This window comes from Excalfactoria chinensis, chromosome 11, assembly GCF_039878825.1.
Source record: "Excalfactoria chinensis isolate bCotChi1 chromosome 11, bCotChi1.hap2, whole genome shotgun sequence".
Classification (NCBI taxonomy): domain Eukaryota; kingdom Metazoa; phylum Chordata; class Aves; order Galliformes; family Phasianidae; genus Excalfactoria; species Excalfactoria chinensis.
The window spans coordinates 15,870,675-15,896,834 of NC_092835.1; the positions used below are offsets into that span (position 1 = coordinate 15,870,675).

Here is a 26,160-nt window from a genome sequence, read left to right on the forward strand (position 1 = left end):
ATTAGCCAGGCGTCGCCTGAAGCACTGCACTGCCCATAAGCTTCTATACTGGCACTCATCCTGTGACTCTGCAACGAGAAAAGCCACAGCTATCCTAAGGTTTATTTGTTTTTCCTCAAACCATGCAGACCTCGCCCCTTCTGCGCTATGTTTATGCACAAGGCTGACACCAAACGCCCCTTACTTCACCCCTAGGAGCCACCACGACCGCACAAGAGCGCAGGCAGAGCCGTGAGACGAACCCACCGCCCCGCAGCGCACCTCGCGGCCCGGAGCTGAGCGGCCGTCGCGGGGCCGGACCGCGCTACCAGCGGAGCCGGAGGAGCGGCAGCTCAGTTCGACAGTCCCCGCTGGGCTCTGCGCTCGGCTGGTGACGCCTGCAGGGGCGGGGCAGCTGCGGCCGGGGCGGTGAGAGCCCTTTTCAGGCCGGGCCGGGCGGCGGGGCCGCACTCCGGCGGCGGCCCCGGCGGAGCGACGGGGAAAGAGTCGAGACAGCCGCGTGGTTATGCGCTGGGACGATGGTGCCGCCGGCCGGCGCTAGGCTCCTCCCGCGCCCGGGCAGGAGCCCCTTCCTCAGCATCCTTCTCCTGCTGCTCTGCTCCGGCGGTGGGTGCCTGCCGCGCCGCCGGCCCGCGGGGCCGCCCGTGGTGCTGGGTAAGAGCCGGGCGGGGGCACGGCACGGGAAGGGTGCGGAGCCGAGCCGTGCCCGTGTGGGCGCCGCGGGGCACAGCGGGCTCGGGAGGCGCCGGGTGTCCCTATCCTGGGGAGCGCCGCTCGCGTCCGCGCTGCTGCGGGGGGGGTCCGTGGGCAGGGTGGGGAGCGGCGGCTGCGTGTCACTGTGAGCAGCTGAAAACAACAGGCTTGGCTCACCGCGCTGCGCAGATGAGTGTTACCGGCCTGTGCTACCGTCCGGGAACACACGGTAATTCACTGCAAATACACAAGATCTGTCTAATCGGTCCTGCGGAGTTAAACGTTAGCTGCTCTCTGTGTCCATGGATAAGCATCATAAATAAATTGGGATTCTTTGAACAACTTGTCTGCTGCAGCTGTAGTCCCCGAGCGTTCCCATGTCCTGGTCAGGTGCATTTGGTGACATTAATGTGAGCGATCAGACCTGTAACCATGTTCTCTGTGCTCTCATTGCATGAGTAACAGTAATGATAAAGAGAGAAGAAAATGGTAAGAAAATAGGAAGACATTGAGAATGCTGTTAGCATAAGGCTCTGTACGTATACAACAGTTTAGGTTCTGTTGTTGACTGTGTTACTGCTGCTACAAACTTCTGTCAGGGAAGAGTAACTGCTGACCAAGAACTTCTTTAAAAGGTGCTGTGTGTTTGCCAAGCATGCTGTGTGTGAGCTCACAGCAGCCATAGATGGCTGAGCTAGCTGAGAGAATGCAGATTCGGAAGAAGAAATCAGGAAAGGATTTCCTAGGAGGCTGGGATTGAAATGTGAGCGGTCCTCTGAGTGCTGTCCCTGAAGGCTGGAAGCAGTCTTTTATCCCATCTCTCAGCTGCGTAATGCTGGGTTTAGCAATAAGCCTTGGTGCTTACTTTGGTGGCAGGCTTCTTCCTGACAGAGGTGAGAGTGTTTTTGTTGCTGATCCAATATTCAGCTCTAGCTATGAAGGGATCAGAGAAGATTTAGAAGCAATTGGGATAAGGGGATACTGAATATAGCAGCACGAAGTTACTACTGATGAATGAATTGCAAGCTTATACATTACTTAAGATTGGTCTTAAAAGCAGCAACTGATCTATGTGTTCATAAAAGAAATTCTGGCTAATGCTGTGTGATTGAGTACGGAGACATCAGTGAGTGGATTAAAAAAACAGCTATTAAAAGTGAGCTTTTATCACACAGTACTTAACCTGCATCTTCTACTCCTCTGTGTCTTAAAAAATGCTCTTCTCTGCTGTCTGGTCCTGGCCTGTCCTGAAAGTGAAGATTTGGTGTTTCCAACCAGTATCATTTCTTTTAGGCTTCTCTTTGTGTTTGGGGAGAGTAGGCACTGTTAGGCATGGACATGCTATAACTTGCTGCTGCAAAATGCATGAAGTTTTTGATGCATACAAATTAACGTCTTTGTAAAAACAAACAGCAAACACCTGCACCAGGAGCTTAGTTTCAATTGGACATGATACGGCAAGTGAAGGTCAAGCAAATAAAGGAGGAGAAGGAGTGACTGTCGGTCATGTTTCCATCTTGATTCTAGTTTGCTTTTCACGACCTTTTCTTCACCTTTCTCGTGTCTGTGACATGTTATGTTGAGATAAGCTTTTTAGGAATTACTGTGATGAGGATGGTAGAAAGGTTGAAGAGAAATCATTTTTAGGGAGGCATTCTAAGTGCTGGCTTAACAGGTGTTTGGGAGAGGGGTGAAAAATGTGCACTGCACTAGAGAGCCAAATGCAGAGGAGGCTGAGGTACCTGCAGGCTGTGTTATGTGGGCAGCACAGGCCTGAGGTGTTTTTGAAGTCATTATGAGATGGGCATGTGGAGCTGATCCTCTCCATTTACCAGGCTGGCATCTAGACCCTCAGTTCCTCACATGCCTTCAGTTTTATGCATAACTTGTAGTAAATGTGGTCTCGTGATCTGAGTAATTCCTTCTTGGTCTGCTTGGGTGTTTTGAACTCTTCTAAGCAGAAAAAGGAGTTGAAGTTTTGTCTTACTCTGTGGCAAGTTAGCCATCTGATCTTGTGGCCTAAAAGAAGGAAGGAATGCTGTTCAAAGGAATGTTGTCAACATAATGATTGTTTCATAAATATTTTAGACCAGTGTTGGTCATAAGACCCAGCGCAACTTGTTCTCAAAATTTTCCTGTAATGACCCCACTTGCAGCTGCAACCTGTGCTTACTCAAGTAATGGAGAAGGAAGTAGAACCGCAGCTTGTAAATATGGGTCACTGTTTTTATACGGGTAATGTTTTACTCTCCAGGTAATACTAAATTTAAAACAACAACACCAAGCATCTGTGAGCCTCTCTAATCTGAAAGCAGACAAGCTGTTTGGATATAACCTTGTAACAACTGGCTGTAGCTACTGAGATATTAGTTCCTGAATTGCCAACAGATCTTAGATGTGTAGAGCTACCTAACTAAGCCAAAGCCAGCTTCTGTGAAATAGCTAAGCCAAGTTAATAGCTCATTACTGCTCTCCCTGCTTCCACTGTGTGAAGTTACTGGTCATTTTGTAGTCATCTGTCAGCTACAGCACTAGAGAACTAACATGCTGAGGAAGAAGTGAGCAATTTTGCAGTTGAACTGCCTTAATGGAAAAGGAGCTGGTACAAGGCATGCGGGCAGCAGCAATGCTGTTTGGATTGGGAAATGCTGGCTTGTGCACCATCAAATGGTGCCTGAGTAGCAGGAGCTGATGTCTGCAGAGCATGTTTGTACATATGAAAGTAGAACATGGACCAAACTGACATAAGTAGAAAGCAAAATACTCTAGGGCAATTGCTTGCTTTCTCTCTGAGATTTAAATAAAGCATTGCAGGTTATTCACATGGTAGTGCAATAGAGAATAAACATGATACAAGTCAAAACCTTACTTCCAGAGTCCTGTCTGAAAGCTTGGTGTCCAAGACAACATTGACTAAAATCTAAGGTGACAGTCTTAGAGTCCTTCCCTCAGGTGTTTTAGGGAACACAGGGCTACTTGGCATGAAAATAATTTGGTTATTTTTTTCCTCTGACTTTGTATTCTTCCAGACAATATTCATACAGGGAAATGGGAACGAAACAAGATAACCTACCTGACACCTCTGTTCTATTGACAATATCCATCTCAAAAAATAAACCCAAAAACCCAACAACCAAACCAGACCTGCTTCATGTTTATGCACAATTAGAATCAATCTTGCACTCTTCTTATCAGTTCAGTTATATACTTAACCCACTTCTAATAAGAAATATTTCTTCCATTCTCCTATTAGGAAATTCTCACCTCATTTTCTCATATAGTATGCAGTGATGGTAGATGGCTTATCTTACACCTTATCAATTTTGGGGGCCAATAACCTGTCCTTATAAGATCAGCAGTGGATTCACTGAACTCTTTACCTTTTAGAGCTGACTATATCAATGTTCTGATACCTTCTGCAAACAATTTGTTAGGGACTTGGCTAAAGTTTTCTAGAAAGATGCCTAAATGAAGTGTGTTAATAATTGATTTACATGCAAAAGAGGTTTATCTGAATTCCTGCTGACTGCTAATTGAGGAGTGTGTGTTTGTGTGGAGAGCTGGCTGGATGTCAGCAGTGATTTAACTGTTTATGCCTCATGTGATCTGAGGTATCTAGAAGTATCATGTGAGATCTTGTTTGCTTTCTTGTTCCTAATTTTAAACACAGGCCCTTTCTACAGCACTATGTTGCTGACTCTATAAGCAACTGAGACATTCAACCTAAAGAGAAGCAGTCAGTGTTTTGAATCAGTTTTCAGGAGAATGTGGTTTGGTTTGCAGGAGGGCTAACATCTAGAACTAAAAGCATGGCAGTTATTTGAGGGAGGTATTAACCCATGAGAAATATGTGACAGCTGATTTTTATCCAAAGGCATTTGCACTTCAGATAAATGCAAGAACAATACAGCAGTCAGTGGATTATTAGCACTGCACACAGACTTAATATTTTTCAATTATTATTCAGGTACTATTTTTTCCCAGATTTTCCAGGGGGGTATTCAGGCAAGTTGTTTCCTAGATTGCAGTTTGCTTATAGCTTTCTATTGGGAACTGTCAATCAGTCATTAACTCTTCAGTAGGGGTATCTGTATATCCTGAAGCTAATTGTTTTAATTTCTGAATCTGGAGAAGTTGTAGCTTCTTCTAGGCTTTCAAATCTGTAAATATACTTTCTATAAAGCTTAATCAATGAAAATGCATTCCAGAAGGAGACATAATATTAGTGCAGTTGAGGCAAACAAAAAAGCAATATAAAAATGAGACTTTGTAATATTAAAGTGAACTGGGTTCATCAGTGTATCAGGATGGGTTTTGTTGGGATTAGTCATACTGAAAAGCAGGATATGCAGAAAGAGATCACTAATGGAATTGCTTTGTTTCCAAGTGTAGCAGTTCATTAGTTAACACATAGACTTCACTGTTGCAATTTAAGGACACCGGGTACTGTTAGAGATCTTCTCTTGGGCGCTTGATTTTTAACTTGTGCTGATGTATTTTGTAGGATTTCACTCGGTAGTTATTTTGTAAATGCATGGAGTCAGTCTGCAGGCTTTAAAAAGCAAGGTACTCCTGTCATATCTTTGTAAGACCTAGAAACTGCAGGTACTGGTAGATGTGGGGATGAGGAGAAAACCTGCTTTGCCTGCAGAAATTTTCTGTGTATGGACAAAAAGCAGAGGGAAATGTTCTTTTCTACTGCTTGCAAATTCTATCACAAGAAATGCAAAAAAGGTCCTTATCCCACAGAATTCATCTTCAGTGTGATCTTTTCTAACCTGTTACTTATCAAAAAGTGATTAAGTAGCTCTTCAGCTAAAATGTAAATCATTAACACCCTTAAGTTGCATGGGGTGAGGACTGGAGATCTTGCATGCTTGTTTACATAAATTTGGAAAATCAAAGTTTGTACTTTGTTCCTTATAGCTCCATCACAAATCCTTTTTAGCTTGCAGCATATATATTTGAAAATAACATGCCACTTGTGAGTTTACAGTGATTAGTAGCTTCACAGTCAATATGAAAATGTAAACATGGTAAAGACACTGGTGTTAATACCTGCTTTATAAACAGACCATACCTTTTCATGACACTTGAAGTGCAGTATTATATCTTTGTGCCAGTACAACTTGTCTCTTAGCTTTTGTTAAGCATTACATAGAAGTACCACTTTTGTTAACCAATGACATCCCTTGAGTTTAAAAGCTGGGATGGTTTCTCATTTTTTTGCACTAGATGCATGAATACAGCCTTTTTCCTTGAAGCTCAAGGATAAAATATGTTGACTAAATTAATCTTGCAGTTAATCTAAAATCACTCCTGTAAGTCTAAGGGAGACTGTATGCAGTTTCCTGCTTTCAATGTTCTTGTTTACAGTATATTTATAATAATCTTCAGAGTTGGGAGCCTTCCTACTCCAAGCAGGTGTGCTCATGACTAAGTGCTGTTTGGAAATGTCATCTTCTTAAAATTCTACATGATACTGCAGGTGCTTATCTAAGCTTTACAAATATCTTTGCTGGAAGAATTTGATTTTCACTGAAACAAATGAGTTCCACGGTAAAACAAAATATCACATTTATACTTTGCTCTGCATTGGAACTAAACACAAAATCAACCTGTTTTGTCCTTGGCAGTTCTGCTGCTGGAGCTGGTCAGCCATGAATGATTGATATAAATAGAATTACATGCCGTTCTTCCTGTAATTGAGAGTGCTGATACAGCAGCCAGAACAGGCACAAGACTGTGGAACAAGCTGTTGCCTTATAGTTCTACAAGAAGTAACTCAACAGCTTTTTCTGAGGTTACACGATTGAACTTCAGTAAACTTCTTCTAGAGTGTGATGCAATGCTATAATCTTCCTTATTATGCTTTCCAGTATATCAGTGTCCTTGAAATATGGCCTAAAATAAACTGTGATCAGCTACTGGACCTTTTTGCATTTCACTTAAGGCTACAGAAATAAAAACACTAAAAACCTAATGGAAAGGTGGGGTAGGCAATGAGGGAGTCCTGAGGTATATCTTCTGTGGAGGCGTGCAGCCTGGGTGGCTGAAGGTAGGAGGACCTATCTCTGAGCACTGCGGTGCTGTGTATAAGGACTGCAGTGATACAATTTGTTTGTCATACTCTTACATATTAGTGTAATCTTTTCGTATTTTTCAGTTCCAGGGGACTTAGGTAATCAGTTGGAAGCAAAATTAGATAAGCCATCAGTAGTGCACTATCTCTGCTCCAAGAAGACTGACAGTTACTTTACGCTGTGGCTGAACTTAGAATTGCTCCTGCCTGTCATCATTGACTGTTGGATTGACAATATCAGGTAAGACTGCATCTATTGCTCTCTGCAGTTATCTCCTTCCCTTAGACTGATACAGTTGGTACACTGCTTCCACCTTAAACTTACACATTCACAACCAGTGAGAAATGGGAGTTCTGCTAGGTAGACTAACAAGCTGAACTGGAGGATGTGGCTTTTGCAAATGTGTGGTAGCTTGCCATCAGTGATGAAAATCAGACTCTTAGTTTCCTCCACCTCCCTCTGCTACCGGTTACTATGTGCTGGTTTGGGCACTTAGCAGACTTCCGTAGGCTTATCTAAAGCGGAACATTTTCTGCTGCTTTGATGAGTTACTCAAGTTTTGATGAGGTAAGCGGGAAGAAGGTACAGTAGGTAGGAATGAAAGCTTGTACTTCCCTTGGCAGTCATTAGAAAGCAATCTCCATGGGCAGCTGAGATGTGTGGAATCCTTTAAGTGCAGTTTGGAAGTCTTTCCTTAAGTATTTTGTTATACAGATTGTCTAATTAAAAGCTTCTGGACTACTTGATTGTAAAAACTGTAAATAACTTTAAGAAAACAAGAAATGTTTAGCATGTGCAATTGAAAAACGCTGCACCTGCATGTTATATTGGCTGAATGTATTCAGCTTAGTGGCAGCTGAATTTTAACATATCTTTACAGACTTGCACAGCTTTTAATAATGTAGTTATGAACCTGACAAACTTACAGCACACAAAAGGCACTGACGTGAGACTAGAATCCTAAATCTTCTCTTTTTTTGGGGTGATAGTGAAAATCACAGCATAGAAACTAACAATTAAAAACCTCTTTCAATAATGAAATAAAATTGCTGTAACTTTTTGTAGCATGGACAGTGTAGCAGTGCCTCCTCAAAAACGCTGTTTTGTTCCTCCTGGTTAGGCAGAATCCCCTGCAACTCTTTTCTGGCTTATGAACAACCATACTGAGCATATGAGGAAAGCAGAATGTGAAAAACATGAATACTTCAAAGAGTAGTGTAGGAACACATTCAAGAATGCAGTGACATGAACATGTTTCAACATGGCTGGGAATTCAGGAGTCAAAGCATGTCTCTGATTGCCTGTGTCTAGGATTGATAAATGTACTTGCTGGAGGTCCCAGGTTGCATGCATTGCAATATTAACTATGACATGAAAGGATGCATTTCTTTTATTAAGATATATAGCGTAAATTGATCTAGATGCTGCTTTTCCACTTAGTCTGTGTGCCTTGACCTATGTGCAAGTAACACTTTTGCAATAAGCAATTGTTTTTCTGTAATGGGAAACCACTCCATGTTACTCATTTTCCAATTTGAACTGTGTGTAGCTTCAAAGTAATTTTTGATCCTAGCCTTTTATGAGTAATGCTGTGTCCTGAGCAAATCTCTGCCTGTAGCTTTCTGAGTACCAAAAACATATGGACCCAAATATATTTTGTAATATAAATAGAATGCTGGAGGGATATGCCACTTGGTTTCCTGGCTGAAAATATTTTAGATTATCTGTGTTCCTTCTGTTAAAAGTAGCATCTTGTAGCTTTCATAACTAGCTTTCATCACATGACTATATGCATATAGAAAATGGACTCTATGTTGCTCATTAGTAGCAGCTTAGTGCTTTGTGATGAAAGAATGAACAGATTGATCAAATAAAGTAACCAGGGGAGGGGGGGAGGTAGATGGGGGGGAAGAACAGTAATTAAAGATCTTCAAATTTGTGGGCTGCTGTAAAATGGATCTTAAGTTTTAAATTCCATTTCTTACAACCTGCAGTGTGTGGAGGGGAAGGGTATGTAATAATTCCTCTGCTATACTTTGTGTGTGTGATGATTTGAGTATCAATTCAGATTGTCAGGCCTCCATCTGGGGATAAGAGCCAGTACTCAGGAACTGCAGTTGTATTGATAAGGCATTAAAACAACTAAGCAAAACCCCAAACCCTCCATGATCTTCCTATTTCAAGAGGGTTTTTAAAATACTTACAGGACACTTTATACCTGTTTCCTGAGATACCAGTTCTCACCAGTCAAGAAATTTCAAGGGCTCCCTTAGTACTTCATGGGGTCTCTTTAAACAGACATGAATTATTTTAAAGTAGGGGACTTTGTCTAATAACTGATTTCTAGAAGTATGTCTTCTAATGCCACACCTCCATTTTTACATTCTTAACAACTTTCTCCATTCTATGGCTTGATACACAGTGGAATGGTGTAGAACTATACTAAGTAGCTTGTACTGTTCTAAAACTGAAGTCCAGTCATAATGCTATATGCCCTGTTTTGCAAGGAAGATAAGTCTTCTGCATGCAAGGCGTAAAAACTAAGTAAAATAGTTGTGTAATGACTGCTTAGCCACCAGACTACTTATGTTTGGTTTATTTACTTCTTGGTAATAGCACTTAAAGCTTTTGTTACTGCACTCAGAATATACAGCCCAACCCAGCTAAAAGCTGTCATGTGGTAATATGATGTTTCAGGTTATGTCTCTTCTCCACCAGGCTGGTATATAATAGAACAAGCAAAGTAACAGAACCGCCAGATGGAGTGGATATCAGAGTCCCAGGTTTTGGGCAGACATTTTCCTTGGAATTCCTCGATCCGAGTAAAAGGAGTGTTGGTATGTAGCAGCTGTGTGTGAAATCTTTGTCACTTGTAGGATTTTATGGTATGTCCTTTAATTTGAAATCACATTTCTGTAGTTTTGTTTGCAAGTAGAAATAGTTTTTGTAGTAGAGTAGCACGTTGCTCATTTTGTCTTTTGTTTGGTCTGATGAATTGAGACAAGAAAACTGCTCAGTCTTGTGTGAGATTGAGGGCCTCTGGGTGAAACTCATGTAGGCATCTGAAGTCACTTCAGAAAGTGGGATGGATGGAGTAGAAAATCCTGTGACTTAAGCTTGGCAAGCAAAATACCAAATACAAGCACTGTTTCTGCCTAGTTCTGAGCACTGTTATTTGGTGTCAAGTATAAGTTAAAGGATTTGGGTGGAAACAGGATCATAGAATGGCTTGGCTTGGAAAGTACCTTAAGGAAAATCTAGTTCCAACTGCTCATCTCTCTTGTTGGCGTGTCATCATATTTATATAGTTAAATTTGTGCTGCAAAATATTTCTGCATTATTTTGTTTGCAGGCTTCTTAGTGTTGCATTTTGCGTCAGGGACTATATAAGCAATCAAGACTAACAAATGAGGTGTTGTTCAGAATGTTAAAATGGCTGTGATAATCAACAAGATATAAGCTTCACTTATGCTGTTACTAGATCCATTTTAATTGTAATACTTGCATCCTATGTTTCAAAACCTGTAATATATACTTAAATTCTTGCAGTAAGCGTTTCCTTCTTTGCTACAGAAGCTTCCCATCTCTGTCCATCCTAACTGATGGATAGATTGAGTGGTTCCAGAATTTTGCTCTTTAAACTTTAAGCTTTTGTTGCTCAATTCATTTGAATGTTGGCAAAATCAGGGATAATCTTTACAAATGTATTACATGCCATAACTGAAACTGATCTGCAATCAAAGAAAAGCTATGACTCTATGGTATTGCTTAGTGCTTTTTAAACAGTTCATTGGTCAGACATAGAAGGGATAAGTTTTGGGTTTTTTTCCCCCAATAATACTGTGTTTTGTAAGTTCTGTTGTGGATTGATATGTCAGCAGTTAAGAAGCTTTAATTTTTGGGGATGGTCAGTATAACTCACTTTGCTTAATATGCAGGATCCTAGATTGTCAGATTTGTAAAATTAGGGCTTTAATATTTGTCTATATGGAATCAGATGTAATGAATCCAGGCCTCTTTTCATAATGCTAATCTTTTCATTGTTTTTATCTGATGTCTCCAGGCAGTTACTTCTATATGCTGGTACAGAGTTTAGTAGACTGGGGCTACAAACGTGATGAAGATGTGAGAGGAGCACCTTATGACTGGCGAAAGGCACCAAGTAAATAATGTCTTGTTTGAACAAAACTTTCTTGACGCTTCCCATAAGCAGATAGTTTTGGGTCTCTTTCCCCCATCCCAGCTATACAACTTCATTAAAACACCAATTTTTAGTTAGCTGTTGAGGACTGGGTATCCCTAAACCCACATAAAAGCTCTGTGGTAGGATTTTGTTTCTTTTTTTGCTATGAAAAGTTTACTAGTAAAGATTTACCCAATCCTAAACAGGTAAAACCTATGAAATTCCATACAAAACACCCTCAATATGCTGTATCAGTAGCACAGTCTCTAACTGCAGCATGTATCAGTTCTGCAGATAGAACTTCAGTAAGACCATAATTTTCCTGGTTCTAATGTCACACCGAATCTAACAATTGCTGTGACTGCATCCTGTAGAATATGTTATTTTGTCCTTAAAAATGAGGAATGCTATGTTCCTCTAAGTCTATCTTTATACATGTTAGAACTTTGTATTCTTTGTCTAATTCTACTCCACAGTAGAACAAGTGATTTGTAGATTCCTCATAGAGCTTGTGAGCTTATACTAAAGAAACAGTATATCTATTATTAATGACAATATTCTAGTATCAAGTTTGCCTTGGGAAAAAAATGAAGCATGTAGTCCTGGCATCCAGGAATGCTGCTTGAAGAAAATCAATGATGTGGACTTTTGCTATTGATGTGACTACTTCAAAGTCATAGTGCAGTTGTTGCACTCAATTGGTATCTTATTACAGGTCTACAGAAATGGGTTTTTTATTGATTTTTTTTTTCCTTTACTTTTTTTAAAGCTCATTTAATTATATGTAATAGAGATGGAGTATATTGTGCCAGCAGGAATCTGCTGGAATTCTCACTTAAGTTAACCTTGCTTATAGCAATTATATACGACATAAGCTGGTAACTGGTTTATGTACCCTTTATAAGAATGATCTAGTTAAGTTTTATTTTTGTTTGGTATCAATCCAGGAGTCTTTCTGGACCTGCTAACTTCATATCATTTTTTTTAGGCAAAAAAAAAAGCAGCTCCTAGGGAATGTGGATGGATTTTTGTGGGAGAACATTTAGCATTCCATCAACATGGCACATTTCTGAGGAAAATTTGGGCTTACATTTATTTTTCAAGATGGGAGAAATTGGAGTATCTTTTCCAAATATACTTGCATTAGAGAAGTAGGAAATGAATGAGGCTTTAAAGACTCACCCTTTCATAAACCAGTGATGTAAAGAAGCATTCTTTGGGTTTAGTGTTTTTTTGTTTTGTTTGTTTGCTTTGATTCTTCAGAATATAACCTTGTAAGGAATTGTGCCAAAGGACAATATCAACCATTAGTGATTATAACCATGTAATGTGTATTTTCCATTTAGATGAGAATAGAGATTATTTTGTGGCCCTTCGCAAGATGATAGAATTAATGTACGAGCAGTATGGAAGTCCTGTTGTCTTAATTGCCCACAGCATGGGTAATATGTACACCCTGTACTTCCTCAATCATCAGACTCAGGAATGGAAAGACAAATACATAAAAGATTACGTGTCATTAGGTGCTCCGTGGGGAGGAGTGGCCAAAACTCTCCGTGTGCTGGCTTCAGGTATGTAATTTGAGGGTTTGCAATGTGTTTTGTTAATAGCGCAAGATACTAAATGTGGATGATAATAAAAATGGAGGCTGAGAGTTGAAGATAATATGAAGCTAAAAACAGTATTCTTTAAGTGACTGCGCCTGAATGTTTCACAGTCTTTTACCTGACGGTCTTGTTCATGGAATTGGACGAAGCCTTTACATCCTCTAATGATTAGCTGTGTGCTTCCTCTTGATCTCTCCTAACTTCTTTACAGCAGATGACACAAGCTGCTGTTTGGCCTGGTGCCTTCTATTTCTGTCACTTCTGCCTTCAGCATGATTGTTCTCTGTTCAGTATTGCTTATCCAGCACAAACTGCAGTTTGTTCAATAGTTCCCTTTGATTTAAATATCACACAGCTGCCTGAGATGTACATGCAATGATGAAGTGGTGTGCTGTCCACAGCACAGATGCCTGCCTGCTAAAGTTCAAGATTTGCAGAAAAAGGAAATGAATCTTTGAGATCTTAAGTTTAGAATACTGGATATGCCCTTGACTTTAATACGGGAGAGTATGTTTCACCAAGCAAATCTACAGACAGAAACTTGCTTACTACATGATGTAGATCATGTAATACCATAATTGTTTCATGGCAAACCTGTGTTTTGTGCTTTGCCACTTAAATTGTGTTGTCTGAATTATGGATTGCTTCTAATTTATTAGCTTTAGTCTTCCTTCCCAAACAAAGCTGAAATCTGGAACTGGACTTCATTAAAATGCATGGCATGTGGCAATTGCCAGCCATGCATGGACAGATCGGAAGAATGCTTTGCTTAGCAAAGGAATTTGATTCTGAATAGGAGTGCACAACTCAGTTAATGAAAAGCCCAAAAACTAAAACTGAGTGTTTGTACAGATTTATACATTATTAATTGAACTGCAGTGCTTATAACAGTTCTACTGCTAGTAGTAAGGTCATTCTTTTCACTCCCTGGCAAACACATATGCAAAATTCAATGATTCTTTTCTCTGGTTGCTAGCTTGGGATGCTGACAATATTTTTTCTTTAGACCTATTATTTCATACAGTACTATGTCAGTGCCTGCTGACTGAAGTGTGATATTTACTATATGATGCTTTTTTCCTGAAGTGCAGAAGTACAGGACTTAATAAGCATTGATGGGCTGTTCTGAAAGAAAAGGCTGGAAGAGAGTCAGGTTTTGTACTTATTATTCTAGAGGAATTAAGGAAACTTGCTACAGATTTCCCTACCTATTTTTCTTTTTTCTTTTTCAAGACTTGTTTGGTTTTTGTTGTTTTGCTGAAAACATGCAAATAGTGTTTGTTAACTTTGAATGTGCACAATTAAGTATTTGTACAGCACAGTAATGTGAAACAAATTTTTAGGATGTTTTTCATTTTTGCTGTGCTCTCAAGTTTCATCTTTAGCCATTTCATAGGATTATGCTTGTAATGTCTCCATGTAGTCCTTCTAGAAATGGTAGTGAAGACTGAACTGTACGTGAGGTCTTCTTGCTTGAACCAATAGTGCCACCTTATGGAGTTGAAAATACAGTGTGGTGCTAATTTCAGAACCAGCAATTTTGGTTTTGATATTTCAGTTTTTGTGGTGTAGTTGATCTGAATTACTACCTAATAACAAAATAATCTGCCAGCAATTGCAATTATGGAGAATAAGTCTGATCAGCCAATTACCATGAAAAAGAAAAATTGTAAGTCTAAAACAATTCAATCGCTATATATACTGTGTATTAAATGGCTTTGTCTTTTATGGAGAAAGACACAAGGAATAGTTAAAATCTGAAGGAACTTGGATATAAATTATAACTTATTCATGTGTTTAATTCGAGCCATCTCTGGAACCAACTGCTAAGGAAAATGGACAGTCTTTATATCTACAGAATATCTTGTTCTTAATTTTTTTGGTCAAACTGTAGTTATGTATTAAGTCTAAACTGGGTAAAATATTCAACTTTGTTTACTAAGTATATGGTAATATAAGACATTTATTGTTCATAAAGTTTAGCTCTTTAAGACTTTTTCAGTCTAAATCTAAAGCTTGACCAGGTGAAAACTTTTCTCAAGTGTAGTAGTTACTAACTGGGCTTTGAAGTACTGTCGTTTTCCAAGCCAAGATACAGTTCAGATTATCAGAGTTGCTAGAAAACAGTAGTGCTACAGTGTTATAGAAAACCTATATTCTGAGAAATACAAGTGTTTCAGCAGTTGTCTTGAAATGCTGACTGGAAGGGAAAATGCTGGTATCAGTGATATGCCATGGACTCCCCCAGATGCCAAGAAGTATCAACTCTGACTATAGTGCTAGCTGTAGAACACACAGTTCTTACTCGATAGTATACAGCAGACAAATTCTTGCTTATTTCTTATCCTTTTTAGATAACTACTACAAGAATCTCCTGTTTTTCCTCAATTGTAGACATGTACTCCCTCTGTAAAGCAATCTACTGGGACATGTTAAAATGCTCTGTGCCAAGTTGTAGAAAAATAGTTACTGTATGGTTAATAGCTATTCTGAATGAAATAATACTTCTCTGCTTGTTTTGAATTTGCAAACCTGAAAATGTTTTGTTCAGCACGTAAGAACTCTTCACGAGTTACTACAGGTCTAAGAATAGCAATGTTTCTTTTCACTCAGTGAAACCATGGTCTACGTGTAGAACTGTCATAGAACATAATTCTAGAATAACATTTGAAATAAAACTTGCAATTGGTATAATTCCTAGGAAGTGCTGATTTCTTACTTGACTAATACAGGAAGTATTTTGTCTTTTCTAAATGAGTCCATTAGAAAGGAAGCAGTACTGTTGGTTTGCCTGTCAGGCATTCATCCACTAAGTTTTATGTAAACTTCTAAATTATCAGAAATTACTCTGCAGAAGTTGGCCACTAAGGTGGTCATAAATGAGAAGCTTCTCAAACTTTCACTGTAAGCGAAAAAGAATAATTACTCATGTAGCTGCTGGTCACTAAATCCATGCATTGTTTTGCGTATAATAAAATTCTTCCTTTTTTAAGGTGACAACAATAGAATACCAGTCATCAGTTCACTCAAGATTCGAGACCAGCAGAGATCAGCTGTTTCCACAAATTGGATGCTCCCCTACAACTACACGTGGCCTCCAGACAAGGTCTTTGTAAGCACACCTACTGCTAACTACACCCTGCAGGACTACAGAAAATTCTATAGGGACATTGACTTTGAAGATGGCTGGCTCATGAGACAAGACACCGAACCCCTGGTCTACCAGATGACACCACCTGGTGTACGCATACACTGTCTTTATGGTACTGGCGTGGAAACACCTGATTCCTTCTATTACGAAAGCTTTCCTGACAAAGAGCCCAAGATTATTTACAGTGATGGGGATGGTACAGTGAACTTACAGAGTGCCTTGCAATGTCAAAAATGGGTGGACATGCAGAAACAGGAAGTGGTGATATTTGAGCTTTCAGGAAATGAACACATTCAGATGCTATCCAATGATACTACTATTTCATATGTGAAAAAGCTGCTTTTTAACTTGTGATATGTTGTGTTGACAGTTGTTTTCCTCACCTGTGATGCCTTCCCTTAAATATGGGAGAATGCCTTTTGATCTGTTGATATTTAGATATTTGAATTATTTATTTTGTGTTGGTTTTTTTGTTTTTGTTTTTTTTTAACTATGTTCAAGGAGTTGGTTGGTGTCCTAAATAGTTGTTTGTCTCTGATTTGTGTTCAAGAAGATTCATAGTATTTTCATATTCTAAGAACTTGGTCAAATATGAGTTTTGTTGCCTCTAGTGTTGTCCAGTATTCACACAGACTTCCATTTGGAGACTGTGCAGCCCCATGCACGTACTTTATAATTTTCTTTGTGGTCTTTGAAGGGTTTGGAAGCATTGCAACCTGACTCCCATAAAACAAGGGAAGGATGTTAACAATTTAAAAAGTCCATGCAAATTCTTTTCAAAGGATTTTCTGTATTCTGATTCCACAGCCCATTAACTTAGTTTGTAAATGTATATATCTACCAGGTAAAATGGGCGTGAGGTCTGTCTGGTACTGTACTATCTTTTTGTCATATCCACCCTTGCTTTTGTTAAGGTTTTTTTGGGGGGAACAAAGGTGTCTGAATTATTTTAAGCTTATTTTAGGTACCATATAGCTTTAAAAAAAGAAAAGTTAGTTTATTGAAAGCCTGATTAAAATCTGGAGCTTAAGGGATTTTCACACTGCTTTATTTTTCTTTATGAGGGGAAAGAAGCTGAACTGTGGTCAGTGCTTTGCAGTGCCCTTCCTTTTCTGTGTAGAGTAGCATGTAAATTAAAGCTGATAGAGTTGAATACTGGCAAACAATGCATACAGTGCAGGATTGCAATTTTGGGTGAAAAATGATCATCTGAAGTAGAAATGGATGGCAAGTATCCATGAAAAATGAAGTAACCTTCCTGAACTGGGGCAGGGAGTGGAAACCAGTGTAATTCAGTATGAAATATAAACCTCATTGTCAGTCAAATAATTTACCTCTAATTCATTTGCTGGTTAAGTAGTGATTGCATTTTCAGGAAGTTGAGATACTGTTCCTTAAATGTGTAGATAATCAAACATGTAACAGTTAAATTCCCACAGTACTGTGTTTTCAGTGCTTAGAAAAACATGTTTCAGCTTTGAACTCCACAGAAGTAATAGCCTAAGGGCCATGGCATCTACAACCATGGGAGAAATAATTTCACTGGGAGATTCTCTTTTGCTTGCTACAAAACTAGGCGTGCAGTTAGACTGGACTTCTTCAGAAGAGACCTTTCAATGCTTTCAAAATGCTAGGTCCTCCAGGAAAAATGGCTTAATCTCAGAAACTCATTGGAAACGCTGAGAATTCATTACTTAAGAACATGAAGTTCTCTAAAAGGTGAAATTATAACTATTTTGGTCAAATCCTTACTGCCATCACGTATAAGACTCATATATTTTTAAATGATGGGTTTGAACTCCTATTGTAGAATGCAAATACTTTGGCACAGGAGGTAGCCTTAAAGTTTTAAACTGTAATTCAGAACTCATTTATAAGTCTAAGAAAAAGTCAAGTTAGAAGCACAGATAAGCTAAATACCTTCCTAGGTTTGTAATTGCTTATTTAGCTTTGCTTTTTCACTGCATTTTGGAAATGAGGGTGAAGTTGCATTTTCCTGATGTTTAAGAAGGAATTGTTTGTCATGTCATCGGTTGCCCTCTTCAGCACCTATATTGTCCACACTTTCCTAGAGAATAACTGTGCTGTCCCAAGCCACTTGTAACTGGTTACTGCTGAAATGAAGTGGGCTGCAGGGAAAGCACACAAGTCCTTTAGCAGAGTGTTCTATGTTATGCAGGGCTGTCAGTTGTGTGTTCCAAGACTGCTCAAAGACAAAGCTCTTCCTGTGGTCTGACTTTTGTTTATGAATTGCTACACTACTGGCTTGCAACAGAAAGAAATTACTGACAACAGCCTTTCAGCAACCCTTCTTGCTGAAGAAGAATGCCTGTCAATAAGCACTCAAATGAGTAGAGTTGAAAGCTTAACTGGGGGCTGCCAACATGGGCATGAAGGAATGAAAGATGAGAAGAGTATAAGCAAACAGTTCTTAACCTGATCTGGAGAATGTTTCTAAGCTTCATTTAGATTTGTATCATTTTAGTTAGTCGCATTCTCAGTCTCAGACAGTGAGTTTAGCATGAAGATCCAAAATAGGTTGTTCCAAACGATGTATATTAAAATTTTAGTATTTTTGGGGGGCACAAAAAGAAACATTCTTTTCTGATTTTGGGGATCTTGTGCTGTTTGAGGTCAGTTAACTACATCTCTTAACTGATGGCTTGTGAGCAACTAATCTACATTTATCCTTAGCTGTCCATGAGGAGATAAGCCCAATAGTCTGTGTTTATTTAAACTTCTGTCTGCTTTCCTGATGATAAAAGTAAGTTTTTTCAGGTCTTTATAACAAAAAAATAAAGACAAAACACACATTCTCAGACAACGTGGTTTTACAGTATATGACTGGGCAAGTGCAGTGCTTCTGGTGAGAGTCTGACCTGATAATTTCAAAGGCTATAATTTCATTTTATATCCACAGCTTGAGATTTTTTTTTTTCCTACTGAATTATCTTCAGCCTCTTCAGTTTCAGTTTCTTGCAAATCAGGATGGAGTTCTCATTGTCAAGGGAAATGCAGCAAGTTCATTATTCTGGTTACTGAAACTGAACCGCTCTACTCTCAGCCCTTTGAGAAGTGCTTACCAGGTAACTGAGGCATTCTTTTGAAAGGCAAGAGTATTTAGCATTATTTTACAGGCCTATCAGAGCCATAATACTTAAGCATTATGGAATTTTGTGGGGAATTAGTGTTCTAAGGCCTTATCCTTAAGGAAAGAGGGACAGGCACCAATTACTCACAAGGAGTAACTCAGGTGCTTTGCCATGCTGCACAGTTGTCATCTTTGAATTTACTGACATGTCTTTGTTGTACCTGACATGTGGATCATATCTCTTTCTGTAACTTCCACTTGGTTTTATTCTTTCAGAATGTTTTTAGAAACCAAAAGCAGTCTTGAGGACCAAATGTGTTTCATTTAGACTAAATGTACAGAAAATGCTGGAGGGACTTTTATCATAATACTTCTGAAGAGGCTCAGAGTCACTGTGTGATTCTGCTTAAAAACAGAAGGCTTCAATAACTAGCAATAATTGCAAAGGAGTTGCAGACCAAAGGAAGGAATGTTTGGTATTAAGGTAGTTCTTGGAACACAGTGTGTTCAAGGCCCACTTAAATTCAGGGAATGTTTGGCAAAGACTTTGCTGCTCTACATTTAACAGTATTTTGTATGGAACGTATATTCTGAGACCTAGCATTTTATATGCCCTTTTTGTGTATGAATGCGGTCAATAGATTTTTGAATATTTTATTGTCATACTTTGATAACATAATAAAGTTGATCTAACAGACCTTGTAATGTTGTGAATGGTGTCTCGCCTCTCAGATGCAATGTCAGCTTAGGAAACCCTGGGCAAGAAAACTGAGGTGTCTCATTTTCTCACAATTTTTTTAGTTAATTCCTCAAATGAATCTGTCTTTAGATGTTACTCCTTTCCCCTATACTACACTAGAAACTCTCTTGTTCATAAAGCTATGAGGCAGAGGTTACTCAATTCATTTTTTGCTTTCTTTGCTGCTTGTTTTGTATGCAGAAAGGGTTCTCAGAGTGCTCCATGCTCATGTACAGGTAATCATTTTAAAGCTTGGATATTTAATTCTTGATACAACATTCTTCAGGCAAAAGTAAAATGCAATATGAGCTGAGGAAACGCAAGATTGATATACAATATTTTACTCAAAATATTGGTGTTCAGATGGCATTAATTGTTTGCCAATGTTCAGGCTGCTTTGCTTTTGCAACTAAACAGGATCTCCCAATACTACCATCCCTTCCTGTTCATGGAACTGGTGACCACTAGTTCTGTGTGAAATAATCTGACAAGGCCCATTCATTTAAGGGTTAATTCTTGACTAATTGAATTCCCTCAGAGCCAGCAGACTTGGAAGCAAGAAACAAACCGAGCTATCACATCAGCACTTGTAGAACTTTTGCCAGTTGTAGTTAGTGTTACCAGCTCAACCCCATCTTACCACTTGAAGTGCTGTTTGCACTTTGTGAGCACTTAGAGGTGCTTGATGAAGATGAGTGTTGCTCTCAGCTATGTGCTCAGAATGTAATCTTTGTTATTTTTAGAGCAATCTGAGTACTGGAGTAAATCCTTAAATTTAGGTTTTAACCCAGGAGTCCATGATATATTACAGGTATTTCTGTTATGCTTTGAGCAGATCGTAACCATCAGTTTCACTTTTCTCCTGCCACCTGTTCATCAAGGCTATGCTAACTCAGTGTTTGTGCTTTTCTTCAGAACACACTATTATACTCAAACACTCAAAAATCACAAATTCCTCAACTCTTCCAGCTGTATGTAGTTATGAAGCAAAGACTGCATTTGTAACAAAAGAAAATGGCATATTGTGTGGCTGTAACTGCTTCAACAAGTTCTCATGGATGTTTTTAGTAAAACACTTCTACTCTGCATGGAAGTACCTGGGATTAGAATTCAGACATCAGCAATGGAATCTAGAATTGCAGCCTCCCTCCTGGGATATGCTGATGCTTGTATTTAAAATTGAATGCCAAGGACTCTTATGCCATGAAAATCATTTTTCTTCTGGGAATGAATAGCAAGACTTCAAGAATCTTTTTGTTCAAGATGAACAGAATGCTGTTTTTAGTAAACTTATGCTCTGGTTTTGTGGTATAAATATAGCCTCTAGAGGGAGTAGTATCTCCACAAATGTTTAGCAGAGTATCCCGGAAATCAGTGGCAAAGCTTTGTTGAGCTAAGGAAAGCGAAGGTGAAAATGATCCCTTCCCTTGCATGACAGAGCCAAGGGAAGTTCCCATCTGATCTTAACCTAATGTATTTTACTGAGAAATATATATTGCTTCATATCTCAGCTTCCATCTTTCTATTCCATTAGAAAAAGATGATATGGGAGTATGCAGGAAACTTTCCAAGTATTGGAAGGTGCAAGCAGGTCTGAAACATGCCTCCTGTCCTCCAGAAATCTTTCCTGCACTGAAACAAACTTCAGTTCCCGTGGACCTGAACTAAGAGCTTAGTTTCTTCTGACTTTTGCCCTGGATATAAGTAAGTCAGTTTTACTAATAAGACACGCTGAAGGAAAAGAATTGTGTACAGCCTTACATTTCTTGCTACTTAGCAGTCAGTAGCATTTGAGATTTGTGATCCTCACTGATAATAACAATGCATTAATACTAGTTATAGTGGCATATATTTCAAATCTGTTGTGTTTTTTACTTATTTAAAATACTCGTGCTTGAGCACCTACAGCTGAGGAATGTACTATTACTCCTATAATGAATGTGATGTATTTTTCTAAACATATCTGGGAGTTGGCAGATGGGAGAATTCATGAATATAAATCTGTTTATGATGAACTTGGTTCAGATACACTGTGATTTTCCTTGCAGATCTTCTAATGCATCTTGGTTTACAGCTTTGCTGTACAGCTGGGCTGGTTTAAACAACCTTAGAAGAGTTCGGACTTTACAGTATTTACTATACTATGATTTATTATAATACTTTACTATAGTTTACTATACTTTGGGGCAGCTTTCTGGTAGATCTGTGTGTGAATTACTTTGAAATGAAATCAGCCTGGGGAATAATGTCAGGAAATGTAGATTTAGTTGATATAGTGCACAAATTTATGATTAATATTAAAAGCACAGTAGGGGGCAGTCATACCTAAGTTTGGTAATGTTGAAGGGCTTACATGTTAATTTCACCTGAGAAGTTCAGGGTTGCAATGAAAATAAGATTTAAGATCCACAAAACGTTTCCTGTCCTTGAATACTTGCCCATACATAGATCTTGCTTTTAGAGGAACTTTAAGTAGTTAGGCTGGCATTGTTCTACTCAGATGGAAAAGGCAGGACACTTCAGGTCGATTCAAAATGAATAAAAGAATGTGAGGAATGAATTTTGTCCACTCTCAGATTAAATAACAAGTGTGTGATTTAACATGTGATTCACCAACAACAGAGCATACATCTACAGTATTGAATTTTTAAGATCTTGTCATTTGGGCACCTATTTCCCTAACATACATTCCTTTTAAACAACTAGAGGGAGTTGTATATATTCTCAGTATGCAGTACTGCGAAGTAGAAAAACAGAGCAGATAATTAAAATAATAATAATAATAATAATCTGTAGATTATCTGCTGGATCTGTTTTATTACCCTGCTGCTGCAAAACAGACAGACCTGAGTACCTTAAATTTTTCACTTAATTTGTAACCACTGACTCATACCTAACAGTGTTTCTGGGAAGGCAGAATTATTGACCAAACTGTAATTGCACATATAACTAAAAATGTCACTTTATGTGAGTGAAGTATCCGTAATCATCAAGCCAGAAGTCAAATTCAGTTGCATGGGAGGCCTACAGGCTGGGTATTGTCATCATGATTGTTATTTTTAAAACTGCTGCATCTGAGGTGGTCAAACAATGATTGTAGTATAGGTTTTAGCAGTCTAAACAAGCTGAGTCAAGAAGACTGTTATTTTATCTTAGCTGTGATAGCGGTCTTTGTACCTATATAGAAAGCACAGGATGTAAGAAAACTCTTGAAATACTTAAACTTAGCCCAAATGAGAAGACAGTTTTTCCTCAAGTGACTTGATAGTGTTTTCTTTACACGAACAGTGTCAAGATATGGCAGGAGAGCCAATGCTATTATTATGAACATGTTTCATCACGCTGTCATCCTAGATAAGTAACAACAGTTCTTGTTTTAAAGTGCAAGATACAATTAAACTGAGGTTTTGTTGGGTTGTTGTTTTATTTTTTTTTTATGCTATCTCTGTGTAAATGTGTGTCCAAATCTGTGTAGTGTAATGGAAATGTTACATCATGGCCTGAAGCAGCGATGGAGCACCTGGTGGAAGGCAGGGCCAACCTGGGGGAGCTCAGGTGCAAGTAATGTACCTGAGTGAGCAGAAGGGGTGAAGCCAGGATCCACTGCTTCCCAGACCTCATTTAAGTGTTGGCAGTGGAAGTGAGAGTATCTTGTTGGAGCTCCCTGCATACCTCAGGCCTTTTTAAGGTAAGCAGCTTTTTTTTTTTCTCCTTTGTTTTTGTGACCACAGCTGCTGCATTTGGGCTTGTCCTTGTTTGCTACAGCCAAACACTTTGCCACACTGCTCTTACTGCTGTACTTACCATTACATTACAGTGTTACAACATGATATTTTGGAAAGGGTATTAATTTGTTGAGGTGACAGCATTTTCTATACCTTGCCAAGGCTTCTTTCCACAGAAAACTAGACTAGAAGTGTTTTTGGTTTTGTTTTTTCCCCCTCTTTCTTGGCTTTGGAATGGTAGGGCTTTTTGAATCCCTGGTTCTCCAGCCTTTGAGTGCAAATTTTGTAATTCAGTGGTAAAAGATCTTGTCTTTGGTAGGTGCCATTCTTAGGCTTTGATGGTTCTGTCCTGTCCAGCTGGACAAGAATAAAAGTGCTTGTCCCAACTCAATGGACACTTTTCCAGGACTGTTTTGTGTTACAACCATGCTGCTGGCATATCTGCTAGTACTTACTATCTTCTACGTATGTTAATGTCAGAGACTGAATGAATTCTCATGTCCTTCAGTTTTGGTGATTTTAAAAATCCAGTGACAAACTGTTTTGACTCTCTGGCATTTTGGTGCTATTTTTACTTGCTGTTTCCTTGATTTATATTCTGCCTACAGTTTAAGTCACTTAAACACTCCCCTCCAAAAAAAAATAATGCTGCTGTAGTTCAAGTGATTTATTTTTTTTAGCTGCTACCTGGAGTTTGCCTTGAAGTGATAGATGTATGGATGTGTGTGGATAGTAATGGAAGAGGAAGTAAGAAGAGTAATAGAAGAGGAAGGAAGGCTGTTCAGTTGTTGCAGAGCCAGCAATACTGGCTGCCATGCTTGGAAGAGGTATAAGGTATTCGATACATTTCCTAATGCCACACTTGAAGAAATAGTGGGAGGTAACTCAAGCGTGCAAATAAAATCAGTGACAGTCCAACAGAATGCCAATGAACTCTAAGTAGGCGCTTCATAGCTGAAATGTGATTCTTGCCAAGCTGAGTGGGTGCCATTATTTGGAGACTGTTTACTGTTGTTAGTATTTCCTTTGTTCCAATGCAAATAGAGATTAGTAGATATCTTTTTTAGACATCTGGTCTGGTTACCCGTTTTACAAAATTTAGGTGTTTTTAAGTACTACTGGATGGAGAAACTGTATATGTGAAGTGTTCGGGAGTTTTGGGTGAGGGCAAAATAACGAAGCAAATAATGTCAATCACTCTAGGTGAGATCCTCGCTTCAGTTGTACCTACTTAGGTCTTGCAACATCTCTAGCTGTGCAGGGAAGTGATGCTGTCCCTATCTGACACAAAGACACAGATAACTTGTTTGAATTCCTCTAGCCAGAATCTAATTGTGTACGTTTTTTTTAAGTTAGTGTCTTCTTACTGAACCATCTTTGGTTTGTTATGATGTGGAATACCAGTAACCAAAACTCATAAACCCACGACAGGCCTACAGAACAAATCACCTGCTAGAGAGTAAGGACAAAAGTGGTATACTCTACTTTAACCAAGAAAAGAATATTTGAGAAGATGTGCGAATGAATGTATTTTCTGTATAATATTCCTTGTTAGAAATTTTGTTTTGCTAAAGTAACTAATCCCACACAAAGTAACACAATGGTGATCAAACCTCAGTTGAGTTTTGGCTCCTAATCCTGTCATCCAAGAACCCTCTTCCCTGGCTTTGATTCTAGCCTTTCTGACTTGGTTCTTGTTAATGAGCCCTGGCTTTTTATCCCCCTTTCCACTACTTAAATGGTTAGCAAAATTTCAACATCTTAAGCTCAAATAAACCTTCCAAAGACAAACTCTACCTGTAAATCCTCCACACAGACAGAAGCAAATAGATAACAAAGATTATGCAAAGTTTCATTTTGGACAGAGATGAAATGCTTCACTAAAAACAAACGAGGATCAGAAAACCTGTACTTTTTTATCAGCGTACAGTGACAATAATGAAAAGATGGTAGTAAATATCCAAAAGGTTATTTACAGGAAAAACTCACCCGTATGGAAGCCTTCGGTCTGCTGGGAATCGCTGAGGCAATCTCCACCGAGGAGCAATCTCCAAAAGATGCTGCCTTAGTGGTGGTCAGCCCTTAAATGAGGTCTAGAGGAGGTGGAGTCAAGCTCCACCCCTTCCAGGAGCACAGCTAAATTACTCTCACCTGTGCTCACACAGCTGACCAGACACTTGCCTCAGCTGATTAATCAGAAATTCAGGCTGTGATTACCAATTTCACATACAAGCAGGGACAGATAGAGTTGCAAAAGCAGAACATATGCAAAGATAGAATTCAGCTCAGAGCTCAAGGGTGCTATGAAATCAGAAGAGAAAGATATGTTATTTTCATGTCAGAAAAGTGAAGTAGGAGCAGGAGATGGGAGGCTGGGCTGTAGAACAGTGCATTTAAAATATACATCATCGAAATAGAAAGAAAACTCTCCCAGAGATGAGGAAAAAGCTAGAAGCTAGCTGGAATGGAGTTACTGTAACTTGACTGGACTACATAAAAATCTACTTTTCAAGTGCTAATTTAAAGCTCTCTGAACTCTCAACTAAAAAGTCCTGGCCAACAAAGACTGATGTTGGACTGACTAACATAAAGACTGCAGCTGTCTGAGAATATTTGTGTTATCAAATACTTCAACATAAATCAAAATGAATCTAAAGCTTAGTTCAGAACTTCAGTTATCTTCAGATCTTGCAGTTTATATACGTATAATTATCCCTATGATACATATTTCTTAAAGTGTTACTTGCCTGAGGAGGTAAATTCATCTTTTGGGATTATATTCTATACAGATTAAGTGATGAATCACTTGGATCCAAGGTAAAAGTTAGAAATCATTGTGGTTTTGTGGTTGTTTGGGGTTTTTTTATTTTGTTTTAAGGAAGAAATGA

At 38.9% G+C, this 26,160-nt stretch overlaps 1 protein-coding gene and 1 long non-coding RNA gene across 2 annotated transcripts in view; one reads left to right on the forward strand and one right to left on the reverse strand.

Moving 5' to 3' along the window:
- LOC140257410 (uncharacterized) overlaps positions 1 to 26,160 on the reverse strand; it is a 74,288-nt gene that overhangs the window by 40,306 nt on the left and 7,822 nt on the right. The window lies entirely within an intron of this gene.
- Positions 385 to 19,500, forward strand: PLA2G15 (phospholipase A2 group XV). The gene is made up of 6 exons (XM_072346661.1): positions 385 to 654; positions 6,860 to 7,016; positions 9,495 to 9,613; positions 10,840 to 10,938; positions 12,306 to 12,530; positions 15,560 to 19,500. The coding sequence occupies exons 1-6, from the start codon at positions 519 to 521 to the stop codon at positions 16,069 to 16,071; spliced, it is 1,248 nt and encodes a 415-aa protein (XP_072202762.1). The 5' UTR covers positions 385 to 518; the 3' UTR covers positions 16,072 to 19,500.